The sequence below is a fragment of the Myotis daubentonii genome, chromosome 16, assembly GCF_963259705.1.
Source record: "Myotis daubentonii chromosome 16, mMyoDau2.1, whole genome shotgun sequence".
Taxonomy (NCBI): Eukaryota; Metazoa; Chordata; class Mammalia; order Chiroptera; family Vespertilionidae; genus Myotis; species Myotis daubentonii.
Window position 1 is genome coordinate 14,205,764 of NC_081855.1, and position 18,808 is coordinate 14,224,571.

The 18,808-nt window shown below is 46.9% G+C and overlaps 1 protein-coding gene across 2 annotated transcripts in view; it reads right to left on the bottom strand.

The window, feature by feature from the left end:
- The window catches only part of SHISA6 (shisa family member 6), a 294,154-nt gene that overhangs the window by 133,255 nt on the left and 142,091 nt on the right, over positions 1-18,808 (bottom strand). The window contains exon 4 of one of the 2 annotated variants that reach the window (XM_059668600.1): positions 13,585-13,680. The exons of the other annotated variant lie outside the window; for it this stretch is intronic. Within the exon in view, the coding sequence (XP_059524583.1) occupies positions 13,585-13,680 (96 nt within the window). The remainder of the gene's footprint in view (positions 1-13,584; positions 13,681-18,808) is intronic. 2 annotated transcript variants of the gene reach the window in all.

The following is an 18,808-nucleotide window of genomic DNA, read 5'->3' on the forward strand; positions in this document are numbered from 1 at the left end:
AGGGAGATTCTAGGCCTGTTGTCTGCTGATTTCCAGAGCCCTAGCCTTGGAAAGGGCCCCAAGTTCCACCATATTATTGGCGGTTCTCGCCGTCCAGCTTAGAGAAGGTGTAATACTCTCCAGCTCCACCGTTATGGCTAATATAAGTAATGTTTGTACAATTCTTACCCAATAAGCAATTTAGGACAAAGAGAAACTAATGAAAGCAAAAAGAATTAGAAAGTGGTTGCATGGAAAGACAGGGAAGAAAACATCCTATCTGTAACTGGAGTCCCTTAAGAAGAAAAACAAAACCATGGAAGATAATAAATACAAAAATATGATTCAGTAAAGCTTTCTTTAAATATTGAGAGATCCCAACGGATATCTGGAAAATGTACTCAGAATGATCAACTCTGGTGTCCTGGCAAAGTAACAGACTTCAAAGATAAAGAAAATAAATTGTCAGGGCTTTCAAGCAAAGAGATCAAATAACTTACCGTTGGGAGAATTAAACTGTCATCAGGCTTCTCAAGAAATACAAAGCAAGGCAACAATGGGGCAGCATTTTAAAGAAACCTCAAGGGAAGAAAGTAAGTGCCTGGAATTTTATCAGTAGGCAAACTTCTATCCCAAGTGTCAAGGTCATAGAACAGCAGTTTCAAGATGCAAGAGCAGGGAATTCTGCATCCATGAGCACTTCCTGAGCAATCTATTGGACGATGCGCTTCATCCAACCATGAGATGAATGGAAAAAAAATCAATGATGGGCATCTCTATATCTCTATGTCTATCTCTATCTCAATCTCTCTCTATATATCTATATATCTCAAAGACTAAAACATAGATTGTTTGGAGGGCTGATTACTAAGGTACAGAGGCTATATGTGCCAAAGTAGAAGTAATGCAACTAAAAAATGGGGGGAGGAGGTAAAGTAGAATAACTATACTGATTGTTGTATAGACAAAAGGTTTAAGTTAAAGAATTTAATAAAAACTGATAAGAGAGATGAAACAGGTTAAATATAAACATGTGGGACTAAGTAGCATTAAACATTAAGTACAAAGGTAACTAATAGGAAAAAAACACACACCATACAACAAACTTAAATACAAAATTTTAAAAATTAAATAGCAAAAAATACATATCTTGTAGTGAAAGTTATTAATAAACTAGCCTCCAAAATCATTAAGCTATGATGATTTTATAGGAGAATTATTTCAAGTCTTGAAAGAACAGATAAACCCAATGTTGAATACATGCTTCCAGAGCATTGAAAATGAAGAAAATTCCCAATTTCTTTAGTAAAACAAGTGTAACATGGATATTAAACATGAGAGCAATAGCACAAGAAAGAGACTATTGATACAAAATACTAAAGGAAACATTAACCAATGTAATCTAATACCATATTAAAAACTGAATACAACATGACCAAGTGAGATTTATTTCAGGAATGCAAACTTGAGTCAATGTTAGGATAGCCATTAATATTACAATATTAATAGATCCAAGGAAAAAAAATCATTGATTATCTCCATAGATACCAAAAAAGCATTTGACAAAATTCAATACTCATTCCTGATTTTTATAAAACTCAAGAAAATATGAAATGAGGGATACTTTTTTAATGCGAATTATCAGAATAAACATATATCTACATATCTTTCCACCTGTCTGTCTATCTATCTATCTATCTACCTACCTACCTACCTATCTACTTTGGTCTTAAAGACAGTAATGAGAAAGCTATAGAGCATTTTCACTAACATCAGAAAAAGGATGAAGATGCCCGCTATCTCTGTTACTATTGAACATAGCACTAGTAGTATTAAGCCAATGCAATCAGACAAGAGAAACCAATTAAAAGCACAAAGGTAAAGAAGAAGCAAAACAACCTCTATCTGTATATGATATGATAGTGTACCTGGAACGTCAATGATGACAGCAAGATATATAATTAACACACAGAAGTCAATGGCCTTTGTATACACAAACATAACCAGTCAATGGTCATAATGGTAAAGAAACCCCAATTAAAAATAGCAACCGTGATGATCAAATACTTAGAAATAAACCTAAGACCATATGAACCTGAGCCAATAAAAGCATTTTCCTTTTGCTATAAAGGACATTAGTGATGCATTTGAATAAAAATTTAGGTAATGGTATTTTTCCAATGTTAATTTTCTGATTTTGATAATCACACTGAGAATACGTAAGAGAATGACCTTGATATTATGAAATACACACTTAAGTATTTAGGGGTAAAGGGCCATCATATCTGCAACTTATTCTAAAATATTAAAAAAGCAATTATATGGTTTTTAGAAAAAAATAAAATGTACATATGTATGTTTACATATACATATAACATGTAAACACACACACATAGAGAGAGACAAAGAGAGACGATGATAAAACAAATGTAATGAAATGTTAAAATTTGAAGAATTTGAAAGGTATACAGGAATTTTTGTACTATTTTTATAACTTACGTAAGTCTGAGATTATTTCTCAATAAAAAACATTTGAGAGATATAAAGTAATAGCCCTAGCTAGTTTGTCTCAGTGGATAGAATGTCGGCCTGTGGACTGAAGGGTCCCGGGTTCAATTGCTGTCAAGGGCACATGCCCTGACTGCAGGCTCGATCCCCAGTAAGGGGTGTGCAAGAGGCAGTTGGTCAATGATTCTCTCTTATCATTGATGTTTCTATCTCTCTCTCCCTCTCCCTTCCCCTCTGAAATCAATAAAAACATATTTAAAAAATCCAGCACCTCTGGAGACCAAATATACACTACAAAATATAAAGTAATAAAAAGAAAGCAAGCGGTGGGCCTAATATTGATTATATAAATGATGGTATAATAGGAGTAATTATTTAGCAACCATTGGGGGAAAATAATTGAGCTAGATCTATTGCTGCAGATATTGAATAATCTCCAAGCTATATTAGCTTTAAAAAAGCAAGATACAGAATGGCGAATATATTGTATTTTTATGTGTGTGCTTAAAATGCATATGAGTGGAACCATAAAGAGTACCGTGAAATAAAAAACAAAGCTCTGGAGATGACTGGAAAGAACAGGAAAACTGCCTACACCATCTCTGACCTTGTGTATTCACACATACTTATGTCCTGGAGCATCAGGACTAGGGAGCACCTTGTAGAAAAGTTTATAGGGAGGGAGATATAAACCCAGAGAGGTGAAGCAATCTTACCAGGACCACATTCAACTGCAACAACTTGTCAAGTTTCTTGACTCCAAGTTTAGTGTTACTTCTTCAATTCATTCATTCATTCACAAACACCCACTGAAGACTGTGCCAGCCACAAGGAACACAGTGGTAAGTATACTCAGACGTGGTCCCTGCTCACATAGCTAGAGGCAAAGACAGATATCAGGCAAGAAACCACACAAATTACAAATATTTTTTTGAAGAATATGGGAAAATATATAGTAAGGGTGCAATTAGAAAACACAATGGAAGACCCAATTTCCACACGAAGGGCAAAACAGACTTATTCAAACAAGGGAAATTCAAATCAGGACCTGAACAATGAGTAGATTGGTACGTTAAGGACAAAGGAGAACATTCCAGACAGAAGAAACAGCTTGTGCCAAGTTCCTAAGAAGGGTAGCATAGAAAGCAAACCAATTTTGGCCAGAGTGCATTGACCAAGGAGAACCGTATCCTAAGAGGCTCCGGCAGTAAGCAGGGACCAGATGGGAAAGACCTTGCATGCCACATATCTGCTTTGCTCCTGACTCATGTCAACAGCCAAGCAGGTAAGGGAAGGAGAGTATGCACAGGTTATTATTTACGAGTTTGAACTCAGCTAGTATTTCTATGATGGGTGAGCTCCATTCCAAAGACTGAGGGTTCATATTTAAGACTCTGGCTCCAGTAGAGAGCCTCTGAGGTTTAATAAAGCAGAGGTGACAATAGATCTTAGCTTTAGGTCAGATTAGGTAAACTGGATTCAGTCAGGTTAAATTAAGTTAGAATAAGTTGGACCATTCTGGCTGCTCAGTAAGGGACAGGATGTTGGAAGCAAGGATGAAACTCTTTGTAAGAGGTCTTTGCAAGTCGTCTAGATGGGATGGGAGAGAGTTGTGGATTGTGAGACTGGCTAAGAAGGGGGCAAGCAGTGGGCAAGGTCAAGAGAATGGAATGGAATGGTAGCTATCTTGGATGTGGGTGGTGAGGGAAAGAAAGATGTTAAGGACAGCATGTAAGGTTCTACTTGAGCACTTAAGTTGCTAGGGGTGCCATCTGCTGAGGGACCCACACCTTCATTAGCCTGAATATAAGCTTCTGTCAAATTAGTCAAGATCCGATCTGGGCATAGCTGGCATCCATGCCACAACCCCCTCTATTTCAGTTGAATAGATTCAGAGATCAGGCATCTGCACTCAATTGCTCTTAGTTAAAAACAAAAACCAGAAAATTATTATGCTTCCCCAAATTACTTCCCCAGGGTTAAAACCAAAATGATTCACTGGGACCCAGATGAAGAGAACAAAAATCGAACATCAATCCTATCCAAGTAATGAATACGTCATAAGCCCTGGCTCTCTGAACCCAAGGCGCACACTTATGCATTGCTAGTGGAAGGGCCTTCAGGTATGAACTATGAGCAATCTGCTGCTAACCTCGGGAAAAAATCGCCTCTCTCCAGTATTACACACATACCCGGAGGACCTCTTGCAAGTATCTCAGAGTGTGAGCAGAGCAGGCCACTCTCAGAACACATGGGGGTGTTGAATTCAAAGCCTTCCAGTGTGAGAAAAGCTGCCTGCCTCATTCTTTTCTGTAGCTCTGCATTTAGGTGTCTTATCCTGAAACAACCCCAGAATATTAGAGAACAAAAGGTCTTATTCACTTTCGATGCTCTGATTTATACAAGGGAACCAAGGCCTGACACAATATCAATACCACAAGTCAGAAAGTCCATGTCTGGGACACAGCTCAGCACTGAACCCACGAGTCCACTCAACTCCCTTCAGCTCTGCAGCCTGAGCTCCACAGGATTCCTGCGAGGGAGGATACCTTGGTGGGGGGAACAGATACCGGAAGTTGACCATACGTTGGCTATGTCAACCTCTGCCCATGGAGTTAGCCTTATATAGAGACCAGCTTTTCATGTGTCAGTTTTATTCTTAAAAGCAGAAGAGTACAAAGATGGCAGTCAACTAGGATTTTGAACTCTGCCCCTACTGTGTGCCTGGGAGGATTCAGGACACTACCTCCAACTCACCTTGTCAGCTCCTGCTGCCCCTTACAGGGGTCCTGAGGCCCCATCACTTTCCTGCACCTCCCACAGGCATTTGATGCCCCCATCACACGGGCATTTCTACTTCCACATCTTTGTGCAGGAGGCACCCCTTCTGAAATGCCCACATGGACTCTCTTGGCTCGTCACACTCTTTCTTGCTGCAGGAACCCTCTTGATCCTGTCTCCTGTCGGAGGCCATTCAGGGCCCCACCACTCAGAGGCAAGGTTCTCTCCTTTAGGACCCCTGGCTGTTCTCAGGATCTACTTCATGGAACTTCCCATTTACTTGTCAGGAACCATGCCACCTGGCTTCTTAAAGGCAGCCACTGTCTCACTTGTCTTCGCTCAACAAATACTTCAGTTTTATTGAAACAGACAAGATTCCATGATTCTGACACCTGGGACGGGCCACTGGAGTCTTAGAGGGTCTGCTTGTATCACACGCCAGGGCTCAGTATTCCTCCTCAAATGATTTCTTCCCTCCTCAGCTACATGTCAAAGGAGGCTTCATGGCAAATGAATCTCAGAAATGGAAGTGACCCTGAAGACCACCGAGGAACCACACTTAAAGCAAAATTCTTCTATAGCTGATTGTACAAACTGTAATGTGCATACGAGTCACCTGAAGCTCTTGTGAAAATGCAGATTCTACTTCTGCTGGGTCAGGTTGGGGCCCAAGAGCCTCCGTGTCTCACTGGTTTCCGGGATGCCCACGCTGCGGGCCCAGTGTCACCCTGAGTATGCGGTTCTACAGCTCTCGGGAGCTGTGAATGACAGGAAGAGCTGCCCCTGCCTGAGTGCTTGGTGCTCTGGTGCATTACCTTACACAGTTTCATGCTAGCCCTGCGAGTAGGTGTTACTACTACATTATTTTATAGATAAATGTCACAGAGGTCAAGGTCGCACAGCTAGCGAGTAGTAGAGCCAGGAGTGAGCGAGCATGTCTGTTTCCAAGGGCCCCTCTTCTCACCCTTTTTCCTCTTCTCCAACCACCGAGTGAGGAAGGGAGGTCAGCATCACTATTTGGAGGCGGGTAAGGCTGAGGCTGAGGCATGTCTCCAGGCAGGAAGGACCTGGATTTCTTGATTCTGCTACATCATCTCCACAAAGCAGAGACTCAGAATTCTATGGTTGTGTTCCAGGCACTGGAGCCCCAAGAACCTGAGAATATCAGTATTCTGTCCCACTTCTAGGTCACCATGAAATCCTGGCAACTGCTGATGGAGAGACCGTCTTCTCCTGGCCACAGACTAGGCTGGCATAGCGACGGCATTCCCACCACCTTCCCGGACTTGACAGCGCAGAAGCTTAGCTGTCAGGGTTTCTGAGACTTGGCAGTGAGCAGCAGAGAATGAGGGAAGCAATGCCAAGGGCTGGCTCATGGGAAGGGGAGATTCCCAACTTGGATGACTGGTCAATGCCAAGAACAATGCCAGGAAGAGACTGTACTGGCCACAAACCTCCCCAGGGGCCAACTTGAGCCAGGGGTCATGGCAGGAGACAGCTCAGCCCCTGCACCAGTGAGCAACTGGAGAACGAGAAGAGCACAGCTCCGAGTGCTCGACCTCTGGCGGGGCCAGCCAGCCTCTGGGAGACCAACTTGATCCTCTCCCCTCGCCAGGAGGATTAGAGAGACCCCGTGACATGGTGCTGAAGGCTTCCTGCATGCTTCCCACTCCCACCTGAGCAGAGGAGGAGTCGGGCTGGCAGAAGCTGAGGAGGGATGTTTCCTGATCTCAGCAACCAAAACGACTTCTCTCTGCCGCACTGCTGGAGCCTAGGGGAGGTCTACGTGTACCTGGCTTACTCCTATTTTTAGAACATCCCTAAAAGTTTTCAAACTTTTGGGTAAAAGTTGAAACTTCCCAAGGCAAGGAGACTTACAGTGCCTCCTGACCCTTCTCCTCTGCCCTGTACCAGCTCCCCTCTCCATACACCGGCCTAGCAGACTGTCCCAGTGGTCCGTGCCAGCACCCTCCATGGGCCGAGGGCAGCAGGCCCACAAACTAGCATTAAACTGGGACATGCATGGTCCAACACTCAGCAAATGGCCTGATGGATGGGCACGTTGCTCTGTGTTACCATTCAGCCAGGTAGTGAGAGTGGCTGATGGCTTAGGTACCACATCACCCATCAGTGTGCCATTTCAACCCAAGCACTGCCATGAGAAGGTGTGGAAAACTTGTGGACCATCTTCCTGGGTGCCTCGGGTGGTCTCCCAATGAAACATCGGGTGGTCCTAGCTTGGAGGTGGGCTCTCGGGTGGCTTAGGAAGTGAGCCCAGAGCGCCACGCTCCTCAGATCGAGCTGTGAGGTTTAACTGCTGCCACCACTAATATAGGCGGAGACAGGGTCCTGGGCCAGCGCCCTTGCTGCTTCCCGAGAGGTCATGGGTGTTCCTATTAGGAAGGTTGACCTGGGAAAGGGGTTTTTGTAGAACAGCTGCCTTTAAGCAAAATTGTTGCGATTACAAATATAAGTATCCAATGTTGAAGCTCTCAAAGGTATCACACTGGGTTTTCTTTTGACTTATTTCCTTTTATTTTGTTTGAACAGCAGTTACGTAGAGAAAGGGATTCACTGGGTAAGCATCGGACTTAACAGTAATGCAGACCTGGTTTTGCTTCTGCTGCAATCCATTCTAACCAGTAAGACACCTTGTGATTTTGACTCAATTCTAACAAAATAGGTAATTCCCACTGATGCACATAGGTTCCTGCGTGTAGGGCTGAGGGGCAGCCTGTGCGTGCTGGCCTGGAGCATGAGAAATACCGCTGAGTAACGCTGAGCACACGGAGTCATGCCTTGTTCTCGAGATTTAGCCATTAATCAGGAGTGAGTGGGCACAGAGGCGACGAAGGGAGCCGCCCCACATATGCAGACCAGCAGGCCTTACACCTTGGGTGCCCTCAGCCCAGAACCCACGAGCTCTCTGCTTGATTCTCACGGCCCCCTGCCCTCCCCTGGCCTATGGAAAGGGCACAGGAAAGAATGCTCCCAGCAGTTTGGGTGGTTCGGCTTCTCAGAGGCCAAGATCAAGCAAGCCAGGCCCAGCCTTCCTTCTCTTGCTTCCCAGCTCACTGTTGCCATGGAGATCGGACACCTCTGGGTTCTGCATTTTACCTGGAGTCCAGCCTTTAAACACCTTGGTTTAGTCAAACCCACTTCTTGGTTCCCCAGAGTGTGAAAATATCTAAGCTGGGTTTCTTTAGCCAAATGGCTCCGGGTCTCCTTGCTATATCCATAGGATGGTCTGCGAGTCTTGCTCAGATACCTCGTGGGGGCGGCAGCCTGCACTTCTGTGGAAGCCCACGCACTGGTTCTTTCCTCTCTAGAAGAGAAAACCTGATTTCGAACCCTGTACCACATGGGGCCATGGCAGTGCCCAGACAACTGGCCGTGGGAGGGGAGCATACGCCCGGGGGTGCACGGGCTTGGGACTAGCAATGGGGCTGGAGAAAGGGCATGCTCACTTTTCCCTTCTTTCCTGGGTCATCCCTGTGCATACAGATATACTGTGATTTCTCCCATCTTAACAACAAACAAACACATCTCCTTTTCCATCACACTCCCTTCCAGCCACTGCCTTCATTCTCTACTCTCCTTTACATTAAAACTCTAAAGCCTGTACCTGCAGTCCCCTATCCCTCTTCTTCCACTCTCATTTTTTTATACTTTTTATTATGAACATTTCAAAATACCCCCCAATAGAGAGGCTGGCACAGTGAGCACCCCTCCCCACTACTCAGTTTGCCCAGACCATGTAGAAGCGCACCCCAGACATCCCCCATTCTCTCCTGCCTCAGCCAGGCAGACTGTTGCACTTCCACCCACAACAGCTCTTGCCAAGGTCACCAATGACCTCCAGGTTACACCCAGAGGTCACTGCTGGCTCATCTCACTGAGCCTCTCTACGGCGTACAATTGCTCACTCTCTCCCTTGGAAACACTTGTGTGTTTTCCACTTCATTTCCAAGGCTCCACGCTGCCATGCTTTTCTCACCCGCAGTCCCGTCTGTAGGTCCCTCCTCATCGCCCCAACTTCGCCATGTTAAGGTGCCAGGGGCTCCCTTCTCAAGCCTCTGTTTACCTGGAAAGTGACACTCCCTCCCTCGCTAATGTCGCCCAGTCTCCTGGCTTCATGCCCCATAACTCCCACATTTATATTCCAGCTAGGACATCTCCCTGAACTTGACGTTTCCATGTAGATTATTAATAAGCATCTAAAACTTAATATGAAGCCAGAGTGAATTGACCTCGTCTTCAACTTCTGCCTAAACCCCATCCCTCCCACAGTCTTCCATCTGTTTAATGCCTCAGGTGAAAAACATTTTGTGTGTCCTGTGGCCCAGAGTGGAAACCAGATCCTTAAATGGCCCCAGAGGCCACACTCTGACCTCAGCCCACTGCTCTCTCAGCTCCGCTGCTCCAGTCTCGCAGCTGTCCCCATGCAAGCTAGGTGGGCACTGCATCCCTGGCCCCTCGGCCTGGGAGACCCTTCCCAGAAATTCAGCTGACTCCATCCTTCACCGCCTTTGACTTTGCTCAAATGTCACCTTTTCCTAAAGTCTTCTGGATGCTCTTTTAAAAACTGCAAACCCTCCCTCCATTTCCCCGCCTCATGTTGCTCCACAGTTCTCAACTCCAGCCCAACATGCTTCTTGCTTGACTTCTATGACCTCCTACTGTCTGCTGTGTCCTCAGCGCCTGGAACAGTGGCTGGCACAGAGCAGATGCTCACAGGAAACGAATGCCTACATGGGCCACGGCGTGTGCCTTCTACAAAGGGGCAACCACTTTGGAGCTCCTGCCTTTTAGCAAAGGCTTTGGGATCCCTTTTCCCTTCTCTCTCATACGTAGACACATCCCCTCTTTCCCTTTTTCTCATACATAGACACACCCCTCTCTCTGGCCCCTGGGATGGTGAAAAGGACCCAGTGAACAGGGAAAAATGCCAGAAGGCGAGCAGAACCCAGCACGTACGGAACCCAGCACATCACAGCCACTGCAAGCTGCGTGCAGAGGACAGCTGCAGTGAGCATGGGCGTGCTTGCTGGGACTCACTAGGGGGGTCACTGTGGTTAGCACTGTTGATGTTGAAGGGCTTCTGGAAAGAGACTTCTGGCTCTTTCTACCAGACCCAAGGAAAAACACCACCTGCCTGAAAGATTTTGACCACACTGCCTAAGTAGACTAGGGCCTCTGCAGTGTAGACAGACCCTGAGAAACTATTAGAGGGGCATGCGCCTCCTTTCTGAAGGGAGAGGCCCCACAGATAGGGTGCTGGTGCTCTACTTCTTGGTCCGCCTCCTTTCATCACGTCCTGTCTTGTAAAATGTACCTCTGATGAAGGCAGCCATCGGTCACTGCGCTCCCCAATGTGTGGTTCCACTGAGCCACAGCCCAGGCTCCGCCTCGGCTCCTCCCGCTGTCAGGAGGCACAATCCCCGGGGCTGGGACGCAGTCTCCGGAATTTGGAAGGGAACAGAGCTAACTGTTGGATGCTGGCCTGGCCAGTGAACTCACCCACCTGGGTTTCAGTTTTTCACCTGGAACATGGGGATGACTGCAGTTCTCTGAGGTTGGAGGAGTCCTCACTGAAGGTGGAGCGCACGCCTGTCTCTGTAATGCCTCTGGGGCCCATGTGACGGAACATCCCAGCTCCCAATGAAGGCCACCAATGCCATTTAGAACAGGGAGCACCCATGCTCAGTTCTCAGAAAATCAGTCCCATTCGAAATGCACGTTAAATTCCGTGAGGTGGGTTGGTGGGGCAATGGTATTAACTTCAAGAGCATGTGTTGGCTACCCCATTAGTTCTGAGAGTTATACGGGGTCTACACAATGGTCATGTGTCACCATAAGGCCTTAGGCAAATGTAGGAAAAAAGAAGGAAAAAAAAAGGAATAAAGGAAGAGGGACCAGAAAAAGGCGGCGACTGGAATTGAGAGAAAAGAATAAGGAAAGGAAGAAATGGAATGGAAGAGAATTAAACTCCCACGATGGAGACAGGTGCTGGGTTCCAGGTCTCTGAGTGGTCCCTCCCCAGGGGTATTTACATGGGGTGGGTGTGCTTCCAGGTGCTGCTCAGAGTTGAGCTTGGTTGGCTGTGAATGAAGGGAGAATGGAGCTTGGGCCTTTTCCAGAGCTCTAGGTTGCATGGGGACTAAGGAGGCCCTGACATTAGAAGAGAATCCTCATTTCCAAAGCTGCCCCCTCTAACCCTGGACACCCCCCCACCCCACGTCTCTTTGCTCATGAAACTTTGGCTACTATCTAAGTAGGAAAATACATGAAAGGTACATTCCTGGGAAGAGGCGGTTTCAGAGGACTTAGGGTGGCAGAGAATGGAGAAGACCTGGTAGAGGTCATGGACAAGCAATGGACACAGGGAGTTCAGGCCATGCATGCACAGATGGGCAGGGGAAGGCCAAGGTAAGATGGGGAGATGATAGTAGCCACAGCAAAGCCTCCACACACGGGCAGGGTAAGCCCCCTGGATGTCACCCCTAGGTGACAGTGACCTAGCGGACAGGTAGCCATAGACAATGAGCTTTATGTTGCTCTGACGGAGGTCCAGTTAACTGGAAAGCAGGCTTATGTCCACAGCCTGAGAAATGCATGATCCGCTCCCCTGTGGCTCTGGTCCCATCTCCTCCTCTCCGCCTCTTGGACCCTTGCTGCTCACACTGGCCTCCCTCCTACTTCCTGACGCCACGAGAAAGCTTCTACCTCAGGGCCTCCCTGTCGCCTTTGCCTGGGATGCCGCTCTCTGCTCATCACTACCTCATCTGAGAGGCCTTCTCTGACCCCTGTGGCTTCCCGCCTCACAAGTCCCTGCCTCCCCGCTCTTGTCATCAGGAACTAATTTTGCCTGCTTCCCCCAATGGATGATAAGCTCCATCAGGACAGATTCTATTTGGTTTACCACTGAAGACTGCTTAGCCCATGCAAGCCTCATGAAATATTTGTTGAACGAACGTGTGAACCCAAAGCCATAAGTATATATAACATGAGTCCAATTGTTTGATTGGTGTTTCAGGGTGGACCACCTACAAGGAGTAGGGGGAAGGGTGGGAAACCACTGCAGTTCAGAAACCCCGACTGCAACCTCATGAGACCCCAAGGCAGGAGCATCCGGCTCAGCTGCTCCCAAATCCCTGAACCGCAGGAACTATGTGCGCTAACAAATGTTTGTTATTCTTTTAAAATGCTACCTGTTGGAGTGATTTGTGTCACAGTGGCAGATGATTATCACAAAGGAGATGGCATGGCGGGGGGCCAGCCCAGGTTTGAGTTGATATAGGACGACCAGGATTGTGTCTCTCACTGGTTAACTGTGCAGCCCCTTTCCGCTTCCGGAGCCAGCTGGTCCCAATTTGATTCTGCAATTCTTATTAGCCACGAATGCCACCCGTATCCTCAATAAACTTTATTTAGACACAAATAGACACAACAGAAAATACATACACAGATACAGATTATTTTCTCTACAGGAGGAACAGACATCACAGAGGGAATTTAAAAAGTAGGTGCATGGAATGTAAGAAAATATTGCAAAGTCCTGGTTCACTCACACTTAACACAGACACATATTTCAGAGGGAGACAGGGATACGCCATCCCTACGGCAAGCTCACAGTTGATCTGTAACAGTGCACAGGTGTGGGGAAGGTACTCTTGGAGTGACAGAATGCTCACAACACTAGCAGGACTCGGCTTAAACGAAAGACAGAATCGAGGAGCCGGACCCCGCACAGATGCTCTGCAAGCTGCCAGCGAGGTCCTAAAGCAGCTTGGCAGAAAGGCTACATTAGCTGTCATCTTGCGGCTTGAAGGTCTGGAACCTCCACCGTGGTGTGCGCGCCATAGAGAGTTTACAGAGACACACTGAGGACGTGGCGACTCAACATGCATGCTGGCTTCGAAACCCACGGTACAGAGCATGGACAACAGGTTATAAAATGTGGCTTTGAAAAAAAGAAGGAATAATAGCCAAGAAGACAACGAATGCTTTGCAAATGCTGCCACATCCACGGCAGTGTTTCCCACTGCACCGCCTGCGGTCCCCCACCGGGAGCCATCGGCCTCTGTGTCCTGCTCCACACCACGGTGGAGCGGGGTGGATGTCTCTTGCAAGTCTATCATTGCCCTCTACAGTTACTCCTGTCAGAGCCACGCCTGTCACCAGAACAAGCTGCAGTGGAACCACCCCGCACTCTCCTGTCCCGACAGGCCTCTGGCCTCCACACCATCTTCGCATTTCAGATCGGGGGTCCCTAGGCCACCTCTGTATTTTAGTAAAAAATGGTTTCCACTGTACCCTTCGTGTGTCCTCTTCCTAATGTGACAAATCCGGATGAGATGAAGTTATGGAGATCAGCTCCTCCACTTCGGTAAGCATCCTTCCCATAATGTCCTGCAAGAAGACGGGGCACAATTACCTGCGCATCCATGACACCACAAGGACCAGCTCACCAGCAGCAGCTGCACTGAATGTCCAGCCAGCGGCTAAGGCAGAGGTAGCAGCAGTCAAGAAAAAATACATACATATACTTTACAAATGTATATGTAAATATATAATATATAATAAAAATATATAATATATTTCATCATATAAATATATAGTAATATATCATAAATATAAATATATTTATATATAGCAGTATATATTACTGTGCAACAAAGTATGCATATATATATATATATACACACATATATATATACATATATATATATGCGTGTATATATATATATATATGGCAATAAAGACGTTCTGGGAAGGTCACACTGAAAGTTGAAAGCAGAGTGGGTGGAGAGACACGTGGCTTGGTTTCGGCATTTCTGCCTGAGCACACCAGACATCGGTCTATTTGTCCTACCATCCTCTCCTTTGCCTCAGCTTCCTTCCTTCTCTTTCTTGCCTTATTCGTTTGTTTTCTTTCTTCCCAAAGTGTGGAGGCAGGGGTCTGATCGGGATGGCTCTGTGTATGTGTATGTTTACGAGTCATAGCACATCCTATGGAACCACACAGCCTGGGGCTTAGGAGAAGCCCAGCATCACTGAAGCTGGCGAGTAGAATGGGTCCTGAAACACTGGAGAAAGTTCTGTGCTGGCCTGTCCTGAATTCTGCAACAAGATCTATCCCTCGCAGCCTAGTGCATCCATCTACCTGGGTGGTGTGAGGAAAGACTGAGGCAGGCTAGGATTCTGGAAGAAGAAATTAAAAGAGCAAGAGAGTTAATGTTCTGCTCTGACATTTGCAATATGCTTGAAATGCAGACACTGTGAGGAAAGAAAGGGCACCCTATATTAAATACTAGAGGCCCAGTGCACGAAATTTGTGCATGGGTAATGTCCCTAGCAGCTGCTGGCTGCTGGCTGCCGGCCAGGGCCTCCCTTCCCCTGGCTGCCTGCCGCTGCTGGCTGGGGCCTCCCTTCCCACAGTTGGCCAGCCGGCCCCATCCCTTGGTTTAACTCACAGTCAAACTCCCAGTCGAGGGGACAATTTGCATATTAGGCTTTTATTATATAGGATAATCACAAAGCTATAGAAAATTCCCACCAGTGCATTGAAAAGAAAAAGGCTAAAAAAAAATACACCTGGTACTGACAACTGTCTTCAGGTAGTTGGAACACAACTTCTCTCCTTTCAATGTTTCCATATTTCCCAAGGTTTTTTTTCCCTATAACGAGTATGTAACTTTTATCATTTAAATAGGTAAAATAAATTTCTAATAGAAAGATGTGTGACTAGTGTAAAGGCAACCAAGACCATACTTTTTCTTAGCAGAGCACCTTGTGCATTAGCAGATCTCAAACTTGGGTGCACGTCGGAATCATCTGGAAGTTTTTACCAACACGGCTGTCTAGACACTCCTCTGGGGTTCTGATTCATTTGGCGGGGCCTGGGCTTGGGGCAGCGCATTTCTGGGGAGCTTTCTAGGTGGCTGTCATGTGCCAGGGGGAAGGAGAACGCTGCCCTGGAGCCATGGAGACACAGCCTAAGTGAGTTTGCTCCCAAGGGCTCAAGGACCATCTGCTGGGACCCTTGTGGGTGCCAGAACCACCCACTATGTAAGGTCCCAGCTCCCTAATGCTCCCTCGCCCTTCCTTCTCCCACATCACCGTTCTCAAACCTGAGTGTGGATCAGAAAAATCAGGAGGGCATGTTCAAACAGACTACCGGTGCCCTGCCGAAGTTTCTGGTTAGTACATCTGGGATGGGGCGTAAGATTCTGCATTGCGACCAAGTTGCCTGGGGATGCTGGCTGCTGGGCCCAGGGACCAACTCTGGCAACCACTGTCCCAGGGTGTCAGGAGCATAAGAAAACAGTACCACTGTTTCCTTCAGCTCCACTCTGAATAAGTGTCTCATTCCTCAGGGCACACAGCTTTCCACGAGGAACTCTCTTGCTATAAAATACTGGGGTTGCAGCCCAGAATTTTATAGAAGAGAAGAATTATTGGAGCTGAACTAAGAGGCTTCTGCCCAGATCCCAAGTCATATCACAGCCCCAGAAACCAGACTGTAGTACTTAGAGAAACTCATCCTCATCAGGGAATGAAGGCGGAAGGGAAGGGCTGTGGGAAGGGGTGTGCTACAAGTCCCAGGGACAGAGGGACCCTTGTCCTGTAATGCAATCACTTCTCTCTATCCCATCTCCTGACAACAGAAGAGTAAGGAAAGGAAGTAATAAATCAGAACCCTCATAAATTTGGATCTCATTAATTCAGAACCTGTGGTACACCCTGCCGAATCTGCGCTGGTTTATTTTTGTGCTCCTTATAAATAAAAATTTTGATAAACAAATCAATATGGAGGAAGCTGGAACATAAAACGGTGCCCGTGCTACTTACAATCATCTTTATCTGTCAGCTGGAACAAGCGGCCTTGGGACTTCTGCCCTACTGCTTTGGGGCTGTGCTGTCAGAAAGGAAACTGACAGTTCCTGATCACCTACTATGTGCCAGGCAGAGGGACAGCTGGACATGCAGCTTAATTTTTTGCACAATAATTATGAACATGTTGTAGCATGATGCAATTTACAAAGATTCTTCACATATGCTATTTATTTAACACTTGTATCACTACTGCATGATAACTTGTCTATTATTATTTATTTCCCCATTTTATTGATGGAAAAACTGAGGCCAAAGTCCACAGTCTTTCCACAACTCATATGCTTGCAACCTCACCCTGGGACCTGCCACGCACCATGGTGACTCCTCTCCGAGACGTCAGCCAGGACCCAGTGGGCACACTGGGCCAGAAGTCCGCCTGCGGACGAACAAGTGCAGAGAAGTTGGAGCTCAGAAGTGTTGAGCTTCAAGGACTGAGATTTTGAACTGAGAAAAGGAAGGAGATGCATTGGACAGGAATAAAGAATTTATGGTCAAATCAGTTTGGAAATCACTGAGTTGAATGAAAAGTAACCATGGAAACTATGTCCAGCGGCCTGCCAGTGAGCACCCCACTCTCCAGGGAGCCTTCAGCCTTTTCAAAGCCGTCTCTGGGGACACTTCTGAGAAGGGCACAGTGGCAGTTTCTGCTTTTGCTCAAGCCAGGCTCCTCAGACGTGAACACATCAGACTCACCTGGATGCACAGATTGCCGGGTCCCAGTACCGGAAGTCCTCCCTTAGTAGGTCAGAGGTGAGGCCTGATCATGTGCATTTCTAGCAAGTTCTCAGCTGATGCTGCTGATAACCCAGGACCGGGAACCACACTTTATGAATATTATGTTAGAACTAGTGACAGGTCACTCCTATGCTGGATGCAGGAGGTCAAAGTCTAGAAGATTTATGTCTCCCGTGTCCTCCAAAGAGCTGGTTTAGCCTGAGCAAGGGCAGTGTGAGGAGAAGAATGGCCGGTAAAAGTGGAGCCTGCACAGTGGACAGTCAGAGAGAGGGGAGCCAGCCCCTAGTCTGCCCTGGTGATACACCGAGTTCATCAGGTGATGATGTGAATGGTATGAACAGGGATCACAGAATCCTTTCGCCACAACACAAACTACCACGTCATTCTCCATCTGGAAGTGGCAAGTCAGGAGGCCAAAGGAATGCAGACACTGCCCAAGGTGCATTTGCAGAGAAACAGCCATATAACCAGCAGGGCTCCAGGAAGAAATGAGCAAGAGCTCTGTGGGCACCCCTGGTCGGAGTGTGAGTACCCTGCACTGAGCAAGAGCACGCCCATGTCACATCAGAGGCAAGGACACGGCCCCGACCAGTAACAAGGGTGGCCTCGGGCTGCACAGCATGCCCGCCACCGCCTGAACGGAACTGTACAAAGCGGCACAGCCTCCAGTCTACCGCTGCCCCTCACCATCCCCACCACGGGAAGTCACAGCACAGCTGCCCGCAGGAGACAGGCGAGAGCTAAAGAGAAGTCGGAGACTTGTTCTGGGAGATGCTGGAGGCTCTGATCGCAAGGCAGCCCTGAGTGAGGAGGGGGAACGTTTCTGTGTAAAGGAGATTTGCTACAAGAAACAGGAGGGGAAAATTAGGTAATATCTGAACGGTGATCTCAATAAGACTTAAGAGAACGTTGCATCTGTGAAATTACATCAACAGCCACAGAGAGAAGTAGACTGATCAGGAAAGTTCACCTGAGCTGCACTATGGACAACAGAGGGGATACTGAAGGAAACTGGTGAAGAAAACCCAGATGAGAGAGGTGGATGAAGGACAGAGAGAAACAGAAACAAGGGAAGAAAAGAAGGGACAGGACATCTCTGGTAGCTACTATTTCTTTTTTTAAAATCTATATATATAAAAGGCTAATATGCTAAGTGTCCAACAGTCCGAATGGTATGATGTGCGCTGACCACCAGGGGGCAGATGCTTAATGCAGGAGCTGTCGAGCTGCAGTGACTTGGCAATGGCGGTTCTCGGGTGACGCACCCCAAAACCAGAGAGGAGGGAGCACGATTCCTCCTGGGGCTGCAGAATTCTACCTTCAGCATTAGGTTATGTTGTTGCTGGGGCACTGTTGGCCCTGAATCTGGTTTACTGCACACTTGCATTTGCATTCCACACCCTGCATGACAGCAACTTTGCAGAGTGCCCTCTCGCACTCCGGGACCCCTCCAGGGATGTCAGAGAGCCGATTTCGGCCTGATCCCCACAAGCCAGGCCGAAAGACCCCACCTGCTGGTGGGACCCTGCTCACTCCACAGACGCCAGGGAGAGACTGCAGGAGGTTGGCTCGAAGGTGTGTCTGGCCTGTCTTGCCCAGTCCCAGACCATCTTCTAATTAATTTCCTTTCAATGTGCATGAATCCTTGCACTGGGTCACTAGTGTGTGTGTATATATATATATATATATATATATATATATATATATATATATATATATTATTTCAGAGAGGAAGGGAGAGGGAGAAGGAGAGAGAGATAGAAGCATCAATGATGAGAGGAAATCATTGATCAGCTGACTCCTGCAAGTCTGCACTGGGGACTAAATCTGCAACCTAGACATGTGCCCTGACCAGGAATCGAACTATGACCTCCTGGTTCATAGGTCAATGCTCAACCAGTGGCTA